This window comes from Alexandromys fortis, unplaced genomic scaffold (assembly GCF_014885135.2).
Source record: "Alexandromys fortis isolate MF-2015 unplaced genomic scaffold, M_Fortis_MF-2015_v1.1 scaffold_46, whole genome shotgun sequence".
Taxonomy (NCBI): Eukaryota; Metazoa; Chordata; class Mammalia; order Rodentia; family Cricetidae; genus Alexandromys; species Alexandromys fortis.
In genome coordinates, this window is record NW_026067919.1 from 10,231,754 (window position 1) to 10,255,141 (window position 23,388).

The window sequence follows — 23,388 nt, forward strand, 5'->3', positions numbered from 1 at the left end:
TGGGAGGCTCTCTTGGATGTTGGGAGTATATGGCTTATCTAGAAAGAGAAGTCTTGCTTTCAGAAGGGGCTTTCTTTCCTCCTAGGATACATTCAAAATTCAAGGATCTAGAAAATGGAAACCAGGAACATGCAATCAGGTTGAAACATTCAAGTACTTCTCTGAGGGAAAGAAAACTCAGAAGAGAGTTTCACAGAGACCTTCGAGGAAGATCCCATTTGTCCAAGCTTTTGCAGACAGATGAAGACAGACTTATAGGAAGTGAGAAAAGTGGGTATTGCCTGGTCCATGCAACATAATCTCACCTCAGATGGCGAGCATCTCCCTAGATACGGAGCCTGAGGATCAGCAGCCAATTGTAGCTTTCTCCCCACAATCTAAGACCTGACGCACGTGTTCAATATAAGAAACAAACACCTCTTGAACTTAGAATTTTGGTTCTTTAGAGGATGGACGACAAGGGTAGGCTTGACAAAGGGTTTCTACAGATTGGCGGGCACGGGGAGGGAGCAGAGGCAGTATCCTGGAGGGAGATGGGGTACACTTGTTTGGGTATGAGGACTGTGAATGGTCGAGAGTGTAGTAGCACTTCTGACTCGGTGGGCACACTTTTGAGCACAGGTTCGGTGCAACAGGGAGACATTCTTGGCCTGCTTTAAGGCAGATCTTTGGGCTGCAGGATGCCTGGGAGATGCCAAAGCACTCCCCGCTGGGTTGAATAACAATCCTTGAGGAGTATGAAGGTTTCGTGAGACGGAGATAGTCTCTATTGGAAGGAAGGCAAAGCTTCGGGCTGCAGGAGGCATGTGTGCAGCTAGGATTCACAAGAGTATAGTTTGTGCATCTCCCCTGGAGGAAGGACAAAAACAGAAGGTCACAGAGAGGTCACTGGAATTGAGGCGGAAAGCTAAAGTTGCCTCACTGAAGTGGTAGAGCGAGGGCTTATCAGGATTCGGCTGGCAGTGCGGGCCTTCTCAATGCTCCTTTGAATCAAAACAAATCATAACCAACACAGAGTCACATGTGTCAAGTCCTAATAGAAACCGAAATTAAAATAGGGAAAGCTGATTATTTATGAAGGAGGAAATATAATTCATATAGAAAAATGGTCACAAAACACTGCTAGGACCACACTGCCCAAAGATCTTTACAAAGTGTTCACATCAATGGCTGTATACACACAGTAACTCCATAGCAGCCTGTAGCCCACATGCCTTTTAAATCCCTTACACACAAACATAGTCTTTAAGGACATCTGCCCATGAGTGACCAGTTCAAAGGTGTGGGCTGGTGCCATTGCCCCCTTTGTTCTTGATCCTTTGTTGTTCTTTTATGATTCCTGTGACTAAAGGTTATTGGCTCAGAGAAACTTGTGTGAACTTCTAATTTGGTCTTTAAAGTTTCCCTTTATTCTTTATATGTGCACGGCCCACTCTGGAATGTGGGAGCACCTCACAAGGCCGTAAGACATTTCCCAAGTAAATCATTATTTTTGGAGAATTTCTCTGACTGTTGATTAGGCTGGTATCAGAAAAGTCCCCCTTTCCTCGGCTGTTTTACGTAAGTTGCCTTCAAGAATCTGGCCTCTACCTCAGGACTGTGAGTAGTTTCCTTCAAACTGTTTCTAGACCTGGTTTCTGTGAACGTAAATTATGTCTGCAAAGACTTCAAAGGACCTCATGATTGTTTTTGGTGAATTCACACTTGGCTTTACGGGTCTAATAATTCTGCTTCCTCTGCACAGTTAAGATGCTGTGGAAATTCTTATCTCCATGTTGGTTTGTTTATGCATGTCTGTAAATAACTCGGCTCTTTTCTCTCTTGTTTATTTGTAAACTTCAAGAACAAAAAAGGACCATTCTGAATGTTGGGCATTAAATAGTCACTTTAAGGCCCATGAGATATGAATATTCATAAACACTTTGCATACATCACACTTTATACTAGAAGATGTACTGTCCGAATGTTTCTGTTGGTCACCCTGGCACCCTGACTCCTGGGACAGAGCCTGGATGGAAGGGTCAATTCACAACCTGGTTGTACCACTCAAGAGCCTCACCATGCTGAGCCCCAAACTAAATGCCAGTGCCTCAGTTTGCACAGCTGTGAAGACGGCAGGACAGAGAAGGAAGCACACACACAATGCCTGCGGGGAGGGGGGGGGCGGTGCTGGTCTGGCTGGCTCCTGACCATGACACTGATGAAAGGTTTCGAGTTTCCTCCCAACAAGAGAGTTATTGGTTTGGTTCATCATCAGCTTATGGGAAGTCCTTAGACCATGGACTATATTATCTATATGGAAGTTACAGTTTCTCTGAGGCAGTCGTGAGAATGGAATGAGTTTCCAGGCTCCAAGCAGCTCCTGGGTGGAGGGGGGTAGGCATAGAAAGATGGGTGGGGTTGGGAATGCCCCGTCATTATGGTAGATACTCTGTTGAGGGCAGGGGGAGGTTTCTCAGTTTTACATCTACCGAACCAGATTTCCATCAGTTTAACAGGCAGAGAGATAAAGCCTGAACTGAAGAGAGCCCAGACCTCAGTGGATGTGACTCCCAAACCCGACTGCACTTTGTGCCTATTTACAAAGGAGACGGCACCAACTAGACAAATTCCTTCGGGAAGTGGAGGGCCACGGGGCAGACATTCACGCTGTCAAAGTTTAAGGCAGAAAAGCCACTTAACTTCTACTCCATAAATGCCCAGGTTTGCGGTAAACTGAAACGTGTAAAGAATTCCCTGGGTTGTGATTAGCTGAGGCACGAAAGCTTATGAGGTGACTGGAACAAGCAGGCTCCTTTCAAGTCCTCAAGCTTGCGTGCCACCCCCACCCAGGATCGGGAGCTTAGGGACCGCCTTCCCACTGGGTGACACAGAGCGGGAGGAGAGGCACACTCAGTCCCACCAGGATCTTATTCCTCTTGCTTTTGTCTAGGTGAGGCTGCGCCTGAAGGCGCCTTCGGGAAAGGTGGCACGGGACACTTAAGTGGCCTATAGTGGGAGATGGTATGTGAGCAGGGTCCCTGACCACAACCTCCACTCCCTGCTGCTAGACTAGGGTTAAGGTCTCCAGAATGTTCTTAAGTGGGTCCCACTTAGACAGTACTTCCTTGCTCAGGCAGAAGACCAGCCTGATGGAACATCCCAGAGTACCTTCATACGGGAACCTGTCTGAACTTGCCAAGTGAGCTGGATTAGTGTTTGGTTTCTGCTTACACAAGCCCAGTGCTGCAAGCTGACTGTCCTGCAAGAGGCTTTAGGACCCAGACCAACCCCTACTGAATCCCTGTCCTAAACAGTTCCCTTTATTTGTCCCTGCAGAGGGCACAGCAGTGGACATCTTACTTTGTGCCTCGAAGGGAGCAAGAGGTGCGGGTTGACGCTCACTTAACTTTGTACCTTGTCGGGGACTTCAGGCCCCTCCCGCCACAGTAAACCCTGAAGTAAACCATCTCAGCTAAAACCCACCCTTTCCAGTGCACGGCTCTCATGAAATTGTGGATCCGGAACACTGCAAGTTCAAAATACAAAACCAATGGCCATTCTGTGCCCTGGAGTTTTCCTGGGTCTGGCTCACCTGGACCTTGGGAGGACACCACATCAATGGCATCTGGTGGTAACCTGGGTGAAAGCAGGTGCAGCATGGGCCCACGTTTCCCTGAAAAGCATCCGGGACATGAGCAAGCAGAAGCGCATGGGAGCTGCCCTCCCCCCCCCAAAGACACTCACTAGAACTCTGTCAACATGGGTACAAGAAGTCAAATCCCATCCTCTCCTAAGGGACGAGTCTAAAGACTTGGTGTCTGGAGTGGGCACTGGAGGACATAGACGTTAGGACAATGTGGAAGAAAAGGTGCTTTGGAGAAGTTCAGAGGCTTGATGGGTATGTGGTGGCAAGCAGAGGCCTCCAGGGGAGCTATGGGCTTTGTGAAGTGTCTGGGTAGAAGGCCTGGGAATGGGGGAAAAGCCAGAACTTGGGCCACATAGGTCAGGCTGGCAAGAGGTCCAGGTCTCTATCAGGGTCTGCTGCCCCACGGTCCCTGGTAAAGCAAGGAGAGGCTGGAGGAACCCCGGGACCTAACTGTAGAGAGCGTCATGGTCTCAGCCCTACAGCTCAGAGTCCTTGGGCACTATAGAGTGGGTGGGGATGAGCCAGGGAGGCCAGGCTACGGGCAGTGGCTGTTTTCCTCTTAGGAGACCTGTGTTGGTTTCACTGTAGCTCACAGGCAGGGAATGGGCTGGCATGGCTCTCAGATGTCCTTGGCAATGGCCGAAGACTTAGAAGCTCTCTGGAGGGAGCAATGGGCCCACCACAGATAGAAGCAGGGCAGGGAGGAAGACTTCAAAGCCCCGAGGGGGACTGGGGCTCTTTGTTCCTTAGCACTGTTCTTGTAGGGTGTCCATATTGGGATCTGGGGCTTCTGTCTGTCTTCCCCTTTTCTTGAGGTGGCCTGGAAGGAGGGGCTTCAAATGAAAAGCTGTTTGCCCTGGAGCTCAGTTCCACATAGGAAGCTTGTGATGCCCCTTCAGAACTCCATGTCATCTACCTCCATCTTGTCTCTCTTTGTCCACCTCAGTGGCCATTAAGACCATTCAATCAGCTCTTCTGCTTGTATAGGAAGAGCCTTGGTCCTGGCTGGCCAGGGCAACTGGCGTTTGGCCAGTTCTTGGTGGACAGATGGTAACTCGTGACTGGTCTTTTTTGTTTTTACTGTATCAGACTTTGCAAGATAAACCCAACATATCTTGATTCGTTCGTCCGCAGACTAAGGGGACAGCAATGACATCGTTGGGGCAGAGACAATGACATGGGAACCAGAGACTGGCAAGACAGGACACAGTGGCCATGTCCAGGGAACCTGCAAAAACAGGGATGCAAGCACTTGGAAGACCCTCCTGTGTGCTGCTCCCCTCTAGCCCTGGGAGAAAGACAGGGAGCCGGGTGTCCTCAGACGTAAAGTGTTACATGTCCTGCATCCTGTCCACAGTCAGACCTCTCTATTGATGATTGGCTGTGCCCATCCCCCCTGAGCTGAGCCTGGGGTCACAGCATGCCCATCTCCCAGTCACCTGGATGCCTCTGCTTCCACAGCCACAGCAGGCAACGATCACAGTAGGGTTTGGGTTGACAGGTGATGGAGATGAAGGAGGGATGGGAGGAGCCGGTGGTGATACAGGAGGAGGGGACTGGTTCTCTTCTGGATCCTGGAAGTGAAAAGCGTTAGTGTGTGTTTTGCCTGCAGCTTCTTGAACAGAGAGGGGCACACTGTGCCTTGCATACCCCTGCACTGGGGAGTCAGTCAACTAATGTTGTGGAGCCAATGGAAGACTGTAATCCACACCCGGGAGGTCATTCATGAGAAGAACAGCCAAGAAAGCCCCTCTGGTTTGTAGTTACTGAGCTTCCCCAAATGCCAAGAGCCCACTGCTGCGCTCTTGATTCTCTTGGGGCCACTCTTGCTGGCAGAAGCCTAGCCTGGAGGCTGTGCAGAGGGTGGGCAGTGCCAGGTGGCATTCTCCTCCACTTGGTTCTGGCCTTTATAGGGGCAAGCTCCCAGGGCAACTCTGCAGCTAGCACTCTCCCACATGGACAGGAAAGCCGCTCCAACTCCGGCCCAGGCCCAGGTCCAGGTTCTGCTTGCTCCAGCCTTTCGTTACCTCTTCTGGTCCCCACCCTCAAAGAAGACACAGTTGCTTCCCCATCTGGTCCCTCTGCTCATCTGGAAACATCTCTCATAGCTCATGGTCAGTTAGGATATCCTCTGTTTTCCCCAGTTCTGGACATCCTAGGTGGACCTCAGGGAAGCCCTTTCAGCAGGTGATGGACAAGGAGTAGAGAAGCCCAAAGGCTCTGAGCCCGGAGATGGAGACCTGGGTCTGACGCATGCAGCTTCTATACTAAGAACTTGTTTGTGTCCTTGATATTCTATAAGGAGTCCTATGGGATCCACTGAAAGATACCAGTCCATCAGTGGACAGCTGCACACAGTGGTGCAGGTGGCCAAAGCCCTAATGATTGTGAAATGCAGGGAGTCTGTCTGGGTGACATTATTTTGGGTCCCGTGACTTTCCCATTGATCTGCATTCCACCCATTCCCTGCCAAAGTGGTGAGCAATTCTGGGCTCAGACTTCATGATGCCTCATGAAGACTTCATGATGCCATGTGACAGTGCCACCCTCTTCCCCTACCCAACTCACCTTCTCTGGTTCTGGTGGCGGCGGCTTTTTTTTACGCTGGAACGTAAAACAGACAGATGTGGGCTTGAGTGGGAAGGGTGGGCTTTGCCTTGGCCCTGCAGCCAGTGGGGACCCTAACCTGGAACAGGGAGACAACAAGGCCTCTGGGTGCCTATGTAGGTGTCCACTGCCTGTGGTGCTGTGTCCAGTGGGTTCTCCCTGTCCTAAGGCAGATCTCCTTCCTCTCTGGTAGAGGAGGAGGCCACACGAATCAAGGTTCTGGTCCCTGGAGAGGACCACAACTAGAGCATTGCTCAGCAGTCACATCCCAACTATAGTGGAGCCCACACTTCCCCTTGGCAGAAGCTCACTGTCCTTCATCCTCCCTTTTTCATCCTGCAGCCTCCTCACTCTCTATTTTAGTGCCCAGATTTCTCTGTTCGTTGTGCCCTTGAGAGGAGGTGGGCCTTGGCAGCTCTTGTTGCATGCTGTCCCCCAGGGCTGCTACTTCCTCCTACTCCTTCATCTCTCTGGAGGGTTCCTTCCATCCTAGCTCCCCAGCTCCTCTGCCTTCTCATACCCTGTCCCAGGATGCCAGTGCCATCTTTGCATCTGGCTCTGCTTTAGCCAAGCTTTGGTTACGTCTCTGGATGGATGCATTTCCCCCTGAAGCTGAACAGTAACCGCAGTCCCTACTGGGGGAGGGTGGCTCTGCTGCTTTTTTGTACTTCTGCAGCCCAGTATGGGGCTGTATGCTATACCGGGATTGGGAAAGGAGTTGGTATCGAGGGTAGTTCTGCCGTAACTAATCGTGTCTGATAGGCATCACCCTGCATATGGGACTACTGGGATTACATGAGGGATCCTGTCCTGACATACAGGGCACCTCTGAGGTTTGGCCACATGAGGCCTGTAGATGTGTAGCTGATACAAGATGGTTAGGGCCATTGGGTGCTGGGATGGTCTCTCTCCAGGGCCAGCCTCAGCCCAGAGCCCAGGCATCTTAAATGGAACTTCTGTATCAGCGAGGCTGGAGAGTTCTCAGAACCCAGGCTGCTCTAGGGCTTGGGGCTTTAAACTTAAGAGTCTGTGTCTCTCCTGGATGACAGAAGGACCTTGGAACAGATGGGAAATTGCCAGCAGGCTGGTTTATAATACTGCACTATGACATTGTTCCTTGGAGAGAGGGCATGTATGTGGGATCCAGGGCAAGGGGGAGGGGTGGGCAGTGGACTTGACCTTTCTGCAGCATATCCAACAGAAGAACAGCAACATGAGAATCCCCAGCATGGCTGGTAAGAAGATAAGAAATTTCCAGTTCCAGTTCCAGTGAAAGTAGTTTTCTAGTGATTTGTTGGGAGTAGTGGTGACTTTGCTTTGTGTTGTGTCCGCTGGGTCTGGGTCTGGGTTGTCTTCCGGTAGCTGGTTGGGTTTAGGGTCGCTGCTGCTGCTGCTGCTCCTGCTGCTGCTGCTGCTGCCGCCGCTGCTGCTGCTGCCGCTGCTGCTGCTGCCGCTGCTGCTGCTGCCGCTGCTGCTTCTGCTGCTGCTGCTTCTGCTGCTGCTGCCGCTGCTGCTACTGCTTCTGTCACTGCTGCTGCCTACTGCAATCCCCTATGATTGATAACAACAGTGGGTTCTTCCCATGTGCCCACCCCTTGTTTCTTATTTGTGCATACACTCTCTCCACCCAGCTTGCCTAGACCCAAGGGGCTACAGCTGAGTTAGTGGCCCAGGCTGGTCCTCAGAGGGCAGTCAACCTTTCCCAGCCTTGAACCTAGAAGAGGATGACTCAGTATCTCCCAGAGTCTGAGGATGCTTGGTGGACAGTGCACTAGGCTACCGGTGATCAGATCTCAAGGAGAGGGTTGGGCTGCTGGGCCACTAAAGATGTGTAGGGCAGGGAGATGTGGGTCTCCCTTCCCTGGCTGCTCTCTGTGTCTCTCAGTTCTGTCCGAGAAGCTCACCCCTCCTTCCTCTGAATATTGAGAGAAACTCAAGAGTTGTCACAGGTGGACACAAAGCTCTTTCTCTTGGGCATACCCCTCAGTCACACTGCACTGGTCTCAGGTGCTTGGAAGACAGATGTGGAGTTGGGAAGGCAGCCCTTGAGGAGCAGCTCTTCCCCCGCCCCAGGGGTCCTGAATGAGCTCTGGGGTCCACAGGCCAGATAGTTCCCCCACCACAGTGGGAAAGGATGCCCTGTAGGTGATAGTAAGTCCGCAGAGGGGCTGCCAGGGATGGAGAGGACCCTGTAAATGAGGGGCTGCCAGGGATGGAGAGGACCCTGTAAATGACAGGAGTCACCAAGCCAGCAGGTACTTGGCAAGTGAGACCCTGAGTAGGTTTTGGGTCCACATTAGCTACTGGGACTCTGATTCACTGGCACACGTCTTTGACTGCTGCTGGCAGAAACTCTGGGCACATCCATGTGGTGCTGTCGTGTGCCCTGCATGTCTTAGACAGTGTCTGGCAAAGCCTTGTACTTGTCCCAGGTGGCTCTTTGAGAAACTGCCACAGACTACCTAAGGGACTTGTGTGCACCTCCAGGCCTTTTGTGACTAATCTTTTGACCTCTAGGTGGATCTGTAACACCCCTGGGCTCTTACCCTGGTACTCCCACAGTTGGTACCGGTTATGATGAGTTTGTTCCCAATGAAGGAGATGCCATTGTTCAAACTGACCTGAAGAGAGACTTCCCTAGTACACAGAAAAGAGAGTTAGATAATGGAAAGAGCCCTGGAATCCTTGGTTTGCTGGAACGGTCACATACATCAACCCTCAGTGTAACGATGCTGACACGCTAGCGTAGAGTTCCCTGATAGTGAGTAGGTAGGTAGAGAACTTTAATCCCCATTGCATAACAAGTCAACCTCTTCAGGGATGGTGAAGGCTACAGATGAGGTCAGAAGAGGACTTCAAGTCATATGGCCATAATGGCCATGAGCTAAGGAATCAGGGAGGTATTGAGACAATGGTTTGAACCCTCAGACCCATCACCTCCTCCATTCTGCCCTCAGCAGTGCCTGAGCACTGTGTATTCCTGAATACTACCAGGGACACTAACAGGGGCCCATGGAAGGGAAATGGAACCCACATATAAGCAGATACATGATTCACAGCAGAGGGTACACCCCAGATTCCCCACAAACTGGTAAACACCAACCCCTGCACTCTGCACTAAGCTACTGGCAAGGGGCACTTATTCTGATAAACAAACTACTGGACCTCCAGCAAGGGGCACTTACTCTCCAGCACGCTGTATCCTTGGTCCAGGACAGGATATACTTTTGTCATTCATATCAGTAGGGCTTTCATCTAAAAGAGAATGACACAAGAGTATCAATAGGGGTGTCCTTCCTCCACTGTCACCCTCTATCTGAGGCTCACACTGCTTGATGATTGCCTAGATCCCCCTGCCTCTCTTAGTTGAAGGGCACCCGCTGAGTCCCAGCTCTGCCCACTACTGAACCACATTCTGATACCCAGCAGGCACACACAAACAAGGGCTCCTGCACCCCAGGGAAGAGAGAAAAGACAAGACACACCACACACAGGACAACACAAAAGGCAGAGTGCAGTGTGCTGTAACATGGGTGGGCAGAGAGATGGGTGGGGCATACTGGGGAGAAGACAGATGCTTAGTCACTGGTGATGGGTTCCTTCTTTTAGAGATATGATTTCTTATTTTAAAAAATGAGCATACAATGCAATGATGCCTTGCCTGGAATTAGCTAAAGATATCCAGTGGTGAGACCATCAGGCAGCTGCACTGGGTGAAGTGTGAGTTACTGAGCATAGGCATCAAGACCATGGACAATAATTCTTGGTATGTTTGTGTTTGGTGCACCATGTGCGCTGACACTGATTCTGTGGGAATTGCTGATGTCTGAGCTCAGAGCAGTCAGGAAATGACCTTAGGGCTGGGGGCTCCGGGCTAAGTGAGAGGCACATGGTAAGGCACCTACTACTAGGTTGCTAGAAGTGTGTGCTCTGGGAAGAAGTTTGGACTTTACTGCTAGGGAGATGGGTCCGCCAGGGACAGTGGAGGCTCAAGATAAAGGCAAGATGAAGTGCTGGCAGACTCGGTACAGGAATAGGAAATAAGGACCAAGAACGGCAATCAGGCTTAGACCCAGGGGGGGGGGGGTGGATAGTTGGACTGTTTACTGAGCTGGAGAAGGCTCATAAGGGAATAGAGATTCTTCTTTTGCTCCTTTGGGAGCCAGAGAAGAGTTCTGTAACTGTGACAGAAGCCACTTATCTTTAACACACATTCCTTTCCCGGTCCACTGAGCTGGGGCATAAGTCAAGGGCTGAGCTGTATTCCCACTGGCTAGGCTTCCAATTTCCCAATCCTTAGTTTCCCCTCTGTGTGTTGTAATAAATAATTTTCCAAAAAGACTTCTTAGACATTCCAGGGTCAGTCTGGAGGCTGCTGTTCTGTCCCAACTATAGACACCAGCTTCTGGTGTTTGGCTTTCGGGAAGGGGAGCAGAAGACAGACTAGCGGGATGCAGTAGTCGGGGATGGGCCAGTGTCATGCCAGCCTCCAGATGCTTTTGGGAGCTGGGGGGTTATTCTTTACCTATGTTTGTATGAAGGCAGACAGACCTAGGCATGCCACTTGGTCTTTTTTTCCATTGGTCCATGCTGCCTTAACTCTCCAGTGTCCATTGCACATGGTCAGTAAGAACAGAAGGCAAGGCTGACTTAGAGAAATGATTCTGTATGGTAACGTATACCTCAAGGATGCCAAGGGACTACTTACCAACAATTCTGGAATCACTGAACGTGAATCTGCAAATAACTTGGCTCATGTCTTTTGCATTACTAAACCCACGTCCGCTAATGTTTACTTGGTAGGCACCTGCAAGAAGAACATTTGAGCATTGGAGCAGAGGAGTTGGGTGCCATGTTCTCTCTGGTCTTACCTTTCATGAAGGGCTACCCTGAAGAGGGAATTCTCTGGAGCCCTCTTGAAATGACAACAGTGTCTGAACCGTCATCTGTGGGACTTGTAGGGCAAATCCTTATCTGGATGTTACAGAGCATCCATGCTAATTTAACAGGGAGGGGCCTTGCCAAGTTAGGAGTCCTTCTGGGATCCCTGAGCCAACAAATTTGAAGTTTATGCAGGAGTCCCTGTTCCAAGCTAGGCTAACTCAGCTGAAACCTTCCTGCTTGGAAACTTTTGCATTCCTTACTCCACTTGTACAGACGCAGGGCCTTCTTTGCACAGGGTTAGATACCAGCTTCCTACTTAATGCCTGTGGTACCCCTGAGCATGGAGAATATCAGTCCTTTCCTATGTTTATGGTATATGAATAGAGACCCCAAGAATAAGGGCTGGGGCATAAGGAATGGGTCCAGTCCCTGACCCACCCAAGAGAGTCCCTCATAAAGAGATGGCGCCTCTGAGATCCAGGTCCCGAGGCCAAAACATTCTTCTTCATCTTCACTCATCCTGCCAATCACTCTGAGGTTTAGCAAGGTCTTTTTAACATCAGTGAGGATGGATGGGTGGGTGATTCTACAGACTGGATTCCTCTACCCTTTCCTCATTTGCCTGCATAGCTGCTTCGGGGTCCAGGGCCAGCTCATTCCTGCGGTCCTTGTATTTCAGATGCCTCAGGATGGTTGATCAAGGACCGTCCTCTACAAGGACTCTCCTCAGGCTCCATAGCACACAGGATGACTCAGTACCACCTCAAGCAAACAGCCAATCCTGTTGCATTCAGGGTCCTGGTTTCTGCCTCGGGTTTCTCTGAAATTGACCGGTATTCTCACGCGAGAGCTTAACACAAACTTTTGGTCAACGCTTTAGCAGGTCAGTGACTGAGTGGATGGACATCTGGAAGCACCCGTTGCCTCCATTCAGCTTTAGGCAGGAAAGAGTGACAACCTCATGCTTTCATGTGGGTATCGACACAGCTTTCCAGACACCAAGGCCGGTGGGCTCCAGGACAGTCAGTCAGAGGCAGGCTATACTGCTGGCCTTTTTATTTTTATTTTTTATCCCAGAAGCGGAGGTCTTTCCTCCCTTCATTTTACAGCATAGCAGACTCCTCACTTTTCCATAAGACAGGGAGGGGCGGGGACGGCCCAGAGCCAGAGACTAGGATGGAAACATCAGGGCCAGCTTCTTTCTTTAACACCAGTGAGCCTTCAGATGCTGCCTGTCCTCACACCTTCTGTTGTCTCTACATCTTACAATGTAGTTCTATGTACTGGAGCGCCCACATACATGGCCCTCTGGCTTACATTGGTGTTGAGGGTGGTACAGCCCCCAAGCAAGCTTAGTCTTGTCTTTTTTTTGTTGTTGTTTTGTTTTGTTTTTCGAGACAGGGTTTCTCTGTGGTTTTGGAGCCTGTCCTGGAACTAGCTCTTGTAGACCAGGCTGGTCTCGAACTCACAGAGATCCGCCTGCCTCTGCCTCCCAAGTGCTGGGATTAAAGGCGTGCGCCACCACTGCCCGGCTTAGTCTTGTCTTCTTAGGCCTGGAGTCTTGGACTCCCACTGAAGAATTTGGAGGTCAGGACTCAGCTGCCTGAACTAGAAGGCAGAGGAAGAGCCGAGCTGTCCACAGTAGTAAAAGGAGACTTAGAGCTCCCTGCCTTTCTCTCTTCTGCAGGGCATAAGATCCAGCTGCTGCCTGTGTCTAGAATGCTGTCTCCTACTTCAGTTAACCCAGTCGAGAAACTCCCTTGCAGTCACGCTAAGGGGTTTGTCTTCTAGGTAATTCCAGATCATGTCAAGGTGATGATCACTATAAATACTACCACAATACATATATCACATGTACCTGTGCAAACATACACACCCTCTTGAGTTATACCATTTGCCCATGTCTGTGACCCCTTGCCTCTTACCTTTTATACACACATAGGAAGGCTGCACGGATAACACTTCAATACATGTCTTGGCAGCAAGCTGAGAGAGAGAGAGAGAGAGAGAGAGAGAGAGAGAGAGAGAGAGAGAGAGAGATGGGCAGGATAGTAAGCCTTAGGGAATACAGACAGGGCTCCCCAGTGTCCCAACATCCCACTTGCTCACTGTGCCAACGATGCTCTGCAGAGCAGAGAACCCTTTTTGAACTGCGACACTGTGACTTGGGCTGTCTGCAATCTGCACCATCTATGATAGGAGAAAATTTACCAGTTAGAACCTCAGAGCCAGAAACCAGAAGCCTGATGCAACAGATTCCCAGACCTGGGGCGGTTACTGTTGCCCTGAGGCCATGATGACAGGAGGGTGTCAGACACACCCTAACTTTCATTCAAAGTCCAAACTTCAGGAATGGGAAGCTCTCCTACCCATTCTATAAAGGGGGTTGGCTTACTCAACTATGTGAGCTACCCTTTTGCAGTGGCTAATTCTAGACAGGGCACTTTGGGCAGGTGAGAGTTTCACTTTCTTGGCACTGTGAAGATGCCTTTACAATCTTGCTCTAATAGGTTATACAGGGGCCCTTGGTCACCTGGTCTGAAGTACCTGTGTTTTGTCAAAATCATGGACACCCACGGTGAAAACAGTGGCTCCGAGTTCTCGAGCTTTTTGGGCCTAAAAGAAAGAATATGCTAAAAAAACAAAACAAAACAAAACAAAAAAAAACAAAAAAAAACAAAAACAAAAAAACAAAAAACAAAAACACAGCCCTAAATATCAGAGGCAAAATGCTGATACTTGTAGACTGGACTTACCTCATTCAAAGTCTGCTTAAATGGCTTATCCATCAGTGTCCCATCAGTCAGAGCAATAATCACACTGTTGACATTGCTGCCTGCAGAAGAAGCAAGAAGTGGGTGGGCTTAGTGGGAGTGGCCTACTGGGTGAGGCTGCAGAGCCAGCACTATTCAGGGCAAAAAAGTTGGTTGTTTGTTTCTAACTCCTTGGTCTCATAGAATGAAAAGCCTTGGGTACTACTTGTTCTACAGATTAGGAGCCAGAGGGGTTTGAGACCCTCCCAGCAGGTCTGGCTTCTTATTCCCTGGCTGTGGAACCTCTCCCTTAACTAAGGGTTGTGCCACAAGCCCAGCCTGTCCCTGGGCTGGTGGGGGAAACATCCTTCCTTGATGAGGATGCCCAGTGAGGCAGGTGGAGACTGGGGCCAGCTTCAGGCACTACGTTAGGGACATCTTAATGGGAACAGTAGACCCAGTGAGTCAAGACCTGCAATGAGCATAGTGAAAAATGCCTTCTAGAGATGTAAAAATAGCTTAGTCAGGATCCCCACTACACTCAGGGCTGCACCTGATAACCAGAACCCAGTGACATCACTCACACAAGATAACCAGACACAGGCCTAGAACCCCATGGCACCCACTGGACACTCCATAATCGTATACTTATATATCAGAGACCAAGAGCAATGCTCTGCCCTGTGTATCGGGAGAGACACCAGCTTGATCTGCCCTGGGGCTGGAGACTTCTGTTAGAGTCTGGGCCTGACCTTCAGCTAAGATATACCTACAGGAGAGCAGCCTTGGGGAGCTAGATTTAGGACTAGAGTTAGGGGTTTAGAGTGTGAGCCTTGTGTGATGACCCTCAGCATAATAAAATATATCTTTTGTTATACTAACTACCTTCTTGCTAGCCACAAGGCTCCAAGTCAGAAAGTCTTAGGCAGGGAACCCAATGACCCCTCATCAAAAATCCCCACTGGATTCCACAAGACCCATAGTCCAGAGGGACACAGGTCTTGGCTGGACATGATTGACTCGTGGGCTTAAGAAGCTGACCAAACAAAGCAAGAGGTAGGAGAAGACTTAGCAGCCAGAGGGAAACCAAACCCTGGCTTCCAGCACAGGGTCCTCAGTCTGCCCAGGCCCCGTGTTTTCTTCTATTTCCCAGTCCATCTGTAAGCCAAGGACCCTAGTGAGAACAAAGCGTACACATGACCACACGCAGCTTCCGGTCCTCTCTGAAGCCTCCTGAGTGGGGTGCTGTGCTCCAGAGGGGCCAGCTACATGTGTGTGTGTGGGGGGGGGACAGGCTTCAAGAGTTAGACTTGAAGAGGCTAGGATCTACACACAGACCCTGTAGGGAGCCCAGCTCTGTGGGTCCCGCCCCACTGAAGGCACAGACAGCTCACCTTCCAAGTTGGCCTTTTTGATCTGCTCTATGGCCTGCCAGGAAAAGAAGAAAAAGAAATGGTGAGATGCAGAGATGTGGCCCTCTACACCAAGCCAGTGTAGCTGTGCCCAGAGGGGGCTACAGCTCTCTGTACCTTATGAATCCCTTTCTGCATGTGTGTGAATCCGGTAGGCACCTCTTCGAGGAGAGTGAGAAGGCCCTTTTGGATTTCGTCTCTGAAAGGGATAAAACAGAAAAGTGGTATGAAAGATATTGGCAGTGGCAAAACATCTCTTAGCAGTCCTACGGCCTTGTCCACCCTGCAGGCTGCCCGGCTGAGAGAGGGTACTGGACAAGGAATACTCTCTTCTCTCCCTTCTGAGCCAGGTCTTCCTCTGATCCCTGAGCATGAAGGCAGGATGGGGCAGGGAATTCAGTGGGCCCCACGGGAAGGTCTGGTTGTCTTTGAGTTTGTTTACGTTTTTTAGGCACCCAGGGCCTTGGAGATTTGGACAGAGTCCTTGGAGAACATCCTGGGATTTAAGCTAGGGATTCACAGTGGGTCTCTGCATTCTGAATGGGTGACCTAATGCCATGGTCACCCTCCTTCTGAACAGTCTATTATCCACTGTGTAGGTCTAGAGGGGGCCATGCCACCCTGCTGACTTACTGACCAGCTCCTGTCTCCACCGTCACAGCACCCTGGCCTGACTCCCTTCCCTCCAGTCTGCTAAAGGCAGCAGTCTGTGTACTTAGATATGAGCCTGACTGTGGACTCCACTAGCTCCCATCACTGGGACCCAGGCCTTGAGGCCTGGCCATGCCTGGCCCATATACATTTTACTAGAAGATGAGATGATCAGGGCCCAAGCTGTGGCGTTCCAGCCACAGTTCTGCCCTCATCCCTTTGCCAGCACAGCCCAGTCCAGTTCTCTTTCCTCTGGCCAGCTTAGCTCCACTCTATGCCAACCCCCAGCCTTTGGCCATCCCATCACTTACCCCTTTATCTGCCCTTAGAGTCTGTCCTTCTGCCTGAGCTAACCCACTATCCTTTTTCTATTTCTATTCTCCACTCAGCCCAGGATAACCCCTGAGACACCCAGCATCTCCTTCTATTTCTCCTATGCCCCATGGCTTCTCTGCACTCCTTGCCAGAATCACCCTCAGGGATTCTCTCTGCCACTCAAATTTAATCAAGTTTCCCCAAAACCCAGCCACTAGGGTACACTGCAGCAGGCCTGGCCTGGACCCTTGGGAGTCAGTCCGTTCCTGCCCCACCTCCCAGATGGACCTTGGGTGCCGTGTCCATAGACTCAGAGACTCTTGACCCTTCCCTGAGGTTGTCCCCTCACTCTTGTTCCTGCCTTTTCCCTTAGGATGCAGGACAGAGATTTTCACACCTCCAGTCACCACAGTCCTTCATGTCTCCACATCTTTCTGGCTTTCTAACTTTGTACGGAGTCTCTGGAAGAGCAGGTAAAGTTGATCTTCCTCCTCATCAGTCAGAAGCCCCCAACTTCTTACCTCTAGGATGCTCTCACTGTTGGGTCACCCCACTTTGTGGCTACCCCTTCCCCATATCTTCCTGTGGCTCTCATCTTGACGCTTCCTTATTGATTGATGACCACAGGGGACCTATGCTTCCCAAACTCCAGGGCTCTCCTCAGGCTTTCCCAGATGCCTCCCTGTTTCACTTACCCAAGCAGAGAGCGACACAGGCCAGAATTCCCAGAGAACACGCATGTCTCACCAATCCCCTGTTATTATGGGTGTTAAGGGTACTGACATGTGTACCTTCCCAGTTCCCATATGTTGTCATAGGCAGGGCCTAGGTAAGATTCAGGGGTTGAGAACTTCTAGAAGTATCAAGCCTATGAATTCTGCTTAAGTACAGGCCTAAGGGTGCTAGTAAACTGGGGTTCGGGGTCAAGTTGGGCCCCTATGGATGGGCAATGTTGGAGACGCAGACGGCTCTACAAGCCTTCAGTTTCCTCGAGGTACCAGTGTCCCGGCCACTGGGCAATACCTACCTGTCTGAGGTGAGTGGTATGATAACTTCAGCCTCTGTTGAGAAGGTGATGATGGAAATCCGCATTTTAGGGCTGGGGACAAAGCACATGTACTGAGAAGCCAAGGGACTAGATCATCAGTCTGTCAGGAAGCAGACATGCACAAAAATCCCTGCTCCCACCCCAGCTCCTTCGCACTGGGGACATTCAGAGGTGAGGGGTTAAGGTGAAATCGGCAAAGGATTCTGAAGCCCACAGAGATATGTAGCTCCGGGGACGAGAGAGAACGTGTCAGGACAACCCCCTCTCCATCCCATGCTTCACCTCTCTTCTCCTCTTCTCTCCCTCAGTCTGTCTCCCCCTCTTCTTATCTGCCCTCACTCTTTTCTCTCCCTTTGCCTTCTACCCTTTCCTCTTTCATATGGGCACACACTCAGGTCACCCATTCTGAATAGGCAGAGAGGCTCTCACGCTCCCCCACGGGGACATCATCATCATCCCTGGTCCCGGCTATCAGATTCTTTGCATCTCTAGCCATCTTTCTTCACCCTCTCTGCCTCCCAACTCAACAAGGTCACTCTCTGTCTGGGAAGCCCTTCACACACATGCCTCCCCCTCCTCTCTCCCTATCACTCAGCAGGAAATCAGATTCCATTGATTTAGCATGACCTCTACTATGGCTTTGTCCCCAATCTACCTGTGGTCCTCTTCTCCCAGCCTTTCCTGAGCAACCTTCACTCCCCTAGTCTTAGGGACTATCCACTTACTGGGGGTCACTGCTATAGTTTGAGTTGGAAACATCCCTTATAACCCAGATTTTGAGCACTCGTTCCCCATCTGGTGACACTATTTCAGAGGCTGTAGAATCTTCAGGTGGTATCTAGCTGGTTGAGGCAGATTATCAAGTCAGACCATCAACAGTTAGAGCCCGGTCCCTGTCCTTGCCATTAGCTCTCTTAGTGTTGGTCTACACGGTGTGAACAGCCTTGGCTACACGCTCCTCTTGCCATGCCTGTGAAGGAGGGACTGAACCCCCTGGATCCTGTGAGCCATAGACACCTCTCTTAAGTTGTGTCTGATAAGCACTGTGGCCGCAGTAATGTCACCCTTTGACCCTGCTTGTCCTCCTGCCTTGAGGACTCAGTTTCGCGTTTCCAGTTTCCCTAGGACCCTGAGACTTTTCTCTGAGGATTCCTGCATTTTCCTTTGTCTTTATATGACAAGCTCCCCAGCTCACTCCTCTGGCCCTGAACATTCTATGCTCTGTATAGGTTACCACCTATCATGGTGTCCTTCCCACTCAGAGGGGTCCTGGAGGGTGGACTCTGTCACTGTACGACACCGAATCCCCAAGGAGGATCAGCCAGTGTTGCTGTACCCCAACTAGATGCTGTCCCCCATGTTAGCACACCAGCCTGGGCCTATGCTCCCTCTATGAGGGGATCTCAAGCCCATCAAATCTAAGAGACAAGAGGACTACTCCCTTGAAGCACAGAGGAGATTACAGACAGAAGAAGCCATACTTCTGAAATTTCTTCACCAAATCCTCCGCAAATGAATAAACGTGGATCCAGTTTGTGCCCACACTGCCTGACCTGAAGACAAAGGAGACGTATGTCAAGGTATGACGTAACATCATAGGGTAGGAAAGGGCAGTTTTAGCCTTCCCAGGTGTTCATTGTTTTTATTTATTTGTTGGTTTGTTTATTTTTATTTTAGCAACATGTTGCTGTGTCAGTGCTGACCAGGGTGGATCATCATGAGAGGTGATCTTCTTCAGGGTCAGTAGTGAGCAGAAGGTAGCCAAACAGCTTCATCTATAGAGACTGAGGTCCCCAAAAGGGTCTTTAGCGGCTCCCCACAGTGCCTGATTATGGTAGGTGAGGGTTGTGTTGTCTCACGATGAAGGATGATGTCTTGATTGGAAGAGCTACCTATGATTTGATGTGTGAGGCTTTCCACTCTGCCTCTACTGACTTTTAACTTACCAATTCCCAGTCCTGTCCATGAATGTGTGGGTCAGGGCTACTGGCACTATTGTTATTAGAAGGCTTTTGAACACTAGGAAAGGCCTAGAAGGTGACCCAGCTTTGGCCTGGAGCTCCCTTATTAAACTCTTGGGTTATAGGTTATTAAGTATCAAAGCTCCTTCTCAGGAGAGATTACTCTGGAGCTTGTGGAACATTGGGGGCATAGGTTGGGTCCTGAGGATTGTTAGGTCTTCCTAGCTCTTTGTTGGCCCCCATATCATACCAGCTGTAGCTGTCATGTCTTGCCTACCAGGATAGCCTAGTCCACTGAGCCATTCATGAGCCAGATCAAAGCTCTCCATTGTTTCCTGCCTGTCTGTTACAAGATTCACACCATCGAGGGGCTGACAGAAAGGGCTTCAAGTAAAAACTAACCTGGAGATAAACTCACTTTCTTCTGATTATGGTGACTCCATCAAGAGGACATTGCAATTGTAAACACATACACACTGAGCATGGGCACGCCTTATTTCATAAAAAAAAACCACTACTAAAGTTGAGTGGTGGCAGCACATGCCTTTTATCACAGCACTCAGGAGGCAAAGGCAGGTGGACCTCTGTGAGACTGACGACAACCTGGTCTACTGACTGTGTTCTGGGGCAGCCAAAGCCACACAAGAAAACCCTGTCTTGAGAAAACAAAACCTAAACAAACTAAAACAAACAACAGCAACAACAGCACTAAACATAAAACTACAACTTAACCAAAACACAGTAGGAGAAGGTGACTTTAGCATCCATTGTCAGCAATAAATTGGTCTTCCTGACAAAAAGCCAGAAACATTAATATTAAATGATGTCATAGTTCAAATGAACCCAGCAGACAGTTCTGGAACATTCCACCCAAACATTACAGAATGTATGCTCTTCTCAGCAGCCTGTGGAACTTCTCTAAAAGTGATCATACATTAGGAAATGAAGCGGAAACCTCCATCAACATCAAATGACTAATAAATTTTTAAAGTGCTCAACACCTTTAGCCGTCAGGGAAATAGCAATTAAAATCACTCTGAGAATCAATCTCAGGCCTGTCAGAATAGCTATGACCAGAAAGCCAACAATAGTAAGTGCCCACACAGGTGTAGAGAAAGAGGAGTCCTTATTCACTGTTGGTGGGAGTACAAACTGCTGGTATGGATGTTAGTATGGATATTTCTGAAGAAAACAACAACAATAACAAAGACCAAAGCAAAAAACTACTATGCAGTAGAGAAATATACTTGTGGGCATACACTCAAAGGACTCTATGCCCTACCACAGAGATACCTGCTTATCCTTGTTTATTGTTGTTCAACAGCAGAGGAAAGGAGTCCATGAAAACATGGTACGTATATACAATGGTGTTTTCCTTCACCATAAAGAAGAATGAAATTATGTTAGCCCCATAAACAGCTATAAACTGCTATAGCACCAGTGAATACATCTTGCCTGGCAGGTCAGTATTGTGACATGTAGTGCCCAGCACTAGATAAAGACCACTAATTTCTTCCCCCTCAACAGCCTGAATAGCACCTTCTAGGACCATGAAAGCTATACATCAGAGAGAGAGAGAGAGAGAGAGAGAGAGAGAGAGAGAGAGAGAGAGAGAGAGACAGTCTTGGCCAGTTCAAGATTTATTTCTCTGTGTCCTATATAACAACAGTATGGAGTGTCATCAACATTCGGGTCTTATCAACTAGTTATGGTGGACAGCCAAGAGAAATGGCAATAACATGGGTTGTTTTGGGTACCTCTGGGGATCCCCAAGCCAGTAACATATGGAGAGGTATCCGTGTCTCACCCTGAGATTTTCACGTAATAACCCATGTCTTTTGTGAGCAGCATTGTTCACCAATGTGGGGTACTGTGTTCCAACTTCTTTTAAAATATTTTAAGTTAGTGTACAAAGTAGTTAGGCTACATAAGGCTTCCCCTATATGCTCAGCTTTGGCGAACCCGCTTACTGCTCCATTCTCTTTACCTACCAGTTGCTTTCTGGTTGAATTTGAGTCCTACTAGACAAAAGGGATTTCTTATCTGGTCTTATAAAACATAGTCAAAAGCCTGTAGCGGGGAGATCATAGGCTTTGGTGGGAAAGCTACTGCTACTGTTTTGCTAACAGGATACAATGGACCCATTAAACATCTTTCTAAACAACTATGATTACTACCAGCATCGACTTTGACCAAACAACCTTGGCCAAAAATTTTGTTTGTTTGTATTTTGCAATGAGCAGCAGCAATCACAGAGGCTCGTACTTGGTTAAAGAGTAAGTAATTCCTTCCACGTGGAATGACTTGAAACTCAGGTGGAAGTGAGACATTTATCACACCCTCTGAGGTCAGGGGACTATCACTCAAGATTGGGTTAAAAAAAAAAAAAGAAAAAGGGAAAACCTGGGAAAGAATGGACCTGTACACAATCTAATGAAACTCACTGGGTCATCAAAAAACAAACACGAGAGTAGACAGGGAGAGAGAGCAAAGGGTTAACAGGGGAAGGAGGAGAGCAGGTAAATGGCAATGAAATGCTAAAATACATTTCATACATGTATGAAAATAAGAGAAAAATACAGACACGTCAAATGGCTAAGCTCAGAAGATAGATGTGTAAGCAAGATTTCCCATTTATAGAAGTTAAGAGCACACGGCAAATTTCTGTAATCCAAGAAATTGGATAGTTGGAAGGGGCACCACCAGAGAAGCCCTGAGCCTCTCTGGGTCTCTGACCCCATCTCCAGTCCCTCTCTTCACAGCCAGGAGGGGTCTAAAGATCAGCCCAACTTGAGAAAAAACAGGCTCTTCCCAGGGTAGGCTCTTGTGTCGGGAGAAAAAAGGTGAACCTTTAAGGCACTAAAATAATGCTACTTGGAGCAGCAAAGCTGAGAGAGTGCCCACAGTGGCCACGGTAATCTCCAAGGTCCCTCTATAGGTAGCTCCTAGTAGCCTCTGGGCCTGAGGGGCATGGTGACCAGATCAGGGTCAAGATGCTGGGGACAGAGCCATCCAGAAGGCCTGTGTTGGCCCTCCTTGCATTCAGGAAATCAGTGACAGCCTACATCCCGGGGTCTGCCCACAATGATCTTGCCTGTCCTACAGAGTCAGACCTACCGCTTATGCCCAAGGACTCTCTAGGGACAGTGCAGGAGGCCAACTCACTTGTCCAGGATGATGTAGAGGTCGAAAACACCCAGGCAGTCCTCTGACATTCGGCTCTCGCCCTGGCTCCAGTTTCGCCTCATCTGTTGAACCTGGCGTTGCTGGGAACTTTTGGAGCCCTTGCTCAGGCGGTGGAAGAGTTTCCAGCCAGGGCCACGGTAGCGGAGGCTCTTAGCCTTAGAAATGGGAGGTGGTAATAGGAACAGTAATAGAAAGAATGCCAAGCAAGACATGCGGAGAACGTGAATACCCATGCTGTCTGTCCCTGTGGCCTTTCTAGCTCTAGAGATGCTGTGGAAGGTCCCAAGTAGCTGAATGACAGCTACTCTTGGTCTTTGTCTCCACCACTTCTGCTGGAAACCAGGGATTGAGGATCACGGCTTATCTCCTACCACCAATGGTATCACCAGGGCTGACAAATTCCAGGGTAGGACTTAATTGCTATTGTCATGAAGCCCTAGTTTGTGGTCCCTCCTTGACACTTGGGACCCTTTACAGCATTACAGAATATGAACTTCCTTCATGGAGGCTCAAGGGCTTCAGGGGACAGGGTCTGCCGTGAGTAGTTTGAGCTGTGGACCCCTTTATGACATCACTTTAGGGTGTCATTTTATGCTGTATTCTGGTCAGAGCTTCACCAGCCTGTCCAGGTTGAGAGGAGTGTGGGTGGGCTCTCCCTCTTCTTCACCCTTCTGTATTAAAGTAGCACTCTGGAGTGGCAGAGGGGGCATGGTGTGGAGGGACAGTGCCAGCACCAGACACCTGCCTTCATAAGGGATTCAGAACCAGCCAGAGCGTGAGGGAAATCACGCTTTGAAATACCACGCTCACTTTTCTTTTTAGGACAGTATGCTTATGAATGGAAACCTTTCCTCTAACTAATTCTAAAGTAGATTTCAATACATACAACATAAAGAAATCTTCTGTTTTCTTTGTTGTTGTCTTTAACGACTACCTCAAATAA

General features: G+C 49.4%; 1 protein-coding gene across 1 annotated transcript; it reads right to left on the reverse strand.

The window, feature by feature from the left end:
* Positions 1 to 426: 426 nt before the first annotated feature.
* Positions 427 to 22,678, reverse strand: Antxrl (ANTXR like). The gene is made up of 16 exons (XM_050140655.1): positions 22,425 to 22,678; positions 18,780 to 18,851; positions 17,278 to 17,349; positions 15,402 to 15,483; positions 15,267 to 15,300; positions 13,876 to 13,955; positions 13,667 to 13,735; positions 13,229 to 13,309; positions 13,045 to 13,105; positions 10,944 to 11,042; positions 9,421 to 9,490; positions 8,768 to 8,872; positions 6,197 to 6,314; positions 5,068 to 5,202; positions 3,575 to 3,655; positions 427 to 849 (listed from the first exon to the last, which is right to left on the reverse strand). Exons 1-16 carry the CDS (start codon positions 22,676 to 22,678, stop codon positions 427 to 429), a joined length of 1,836 nt encoding a protein of 611 aa, XP_049996612.1.
* Positions 22,679 to 23,388: the final 710 nt, after the last annotated feature.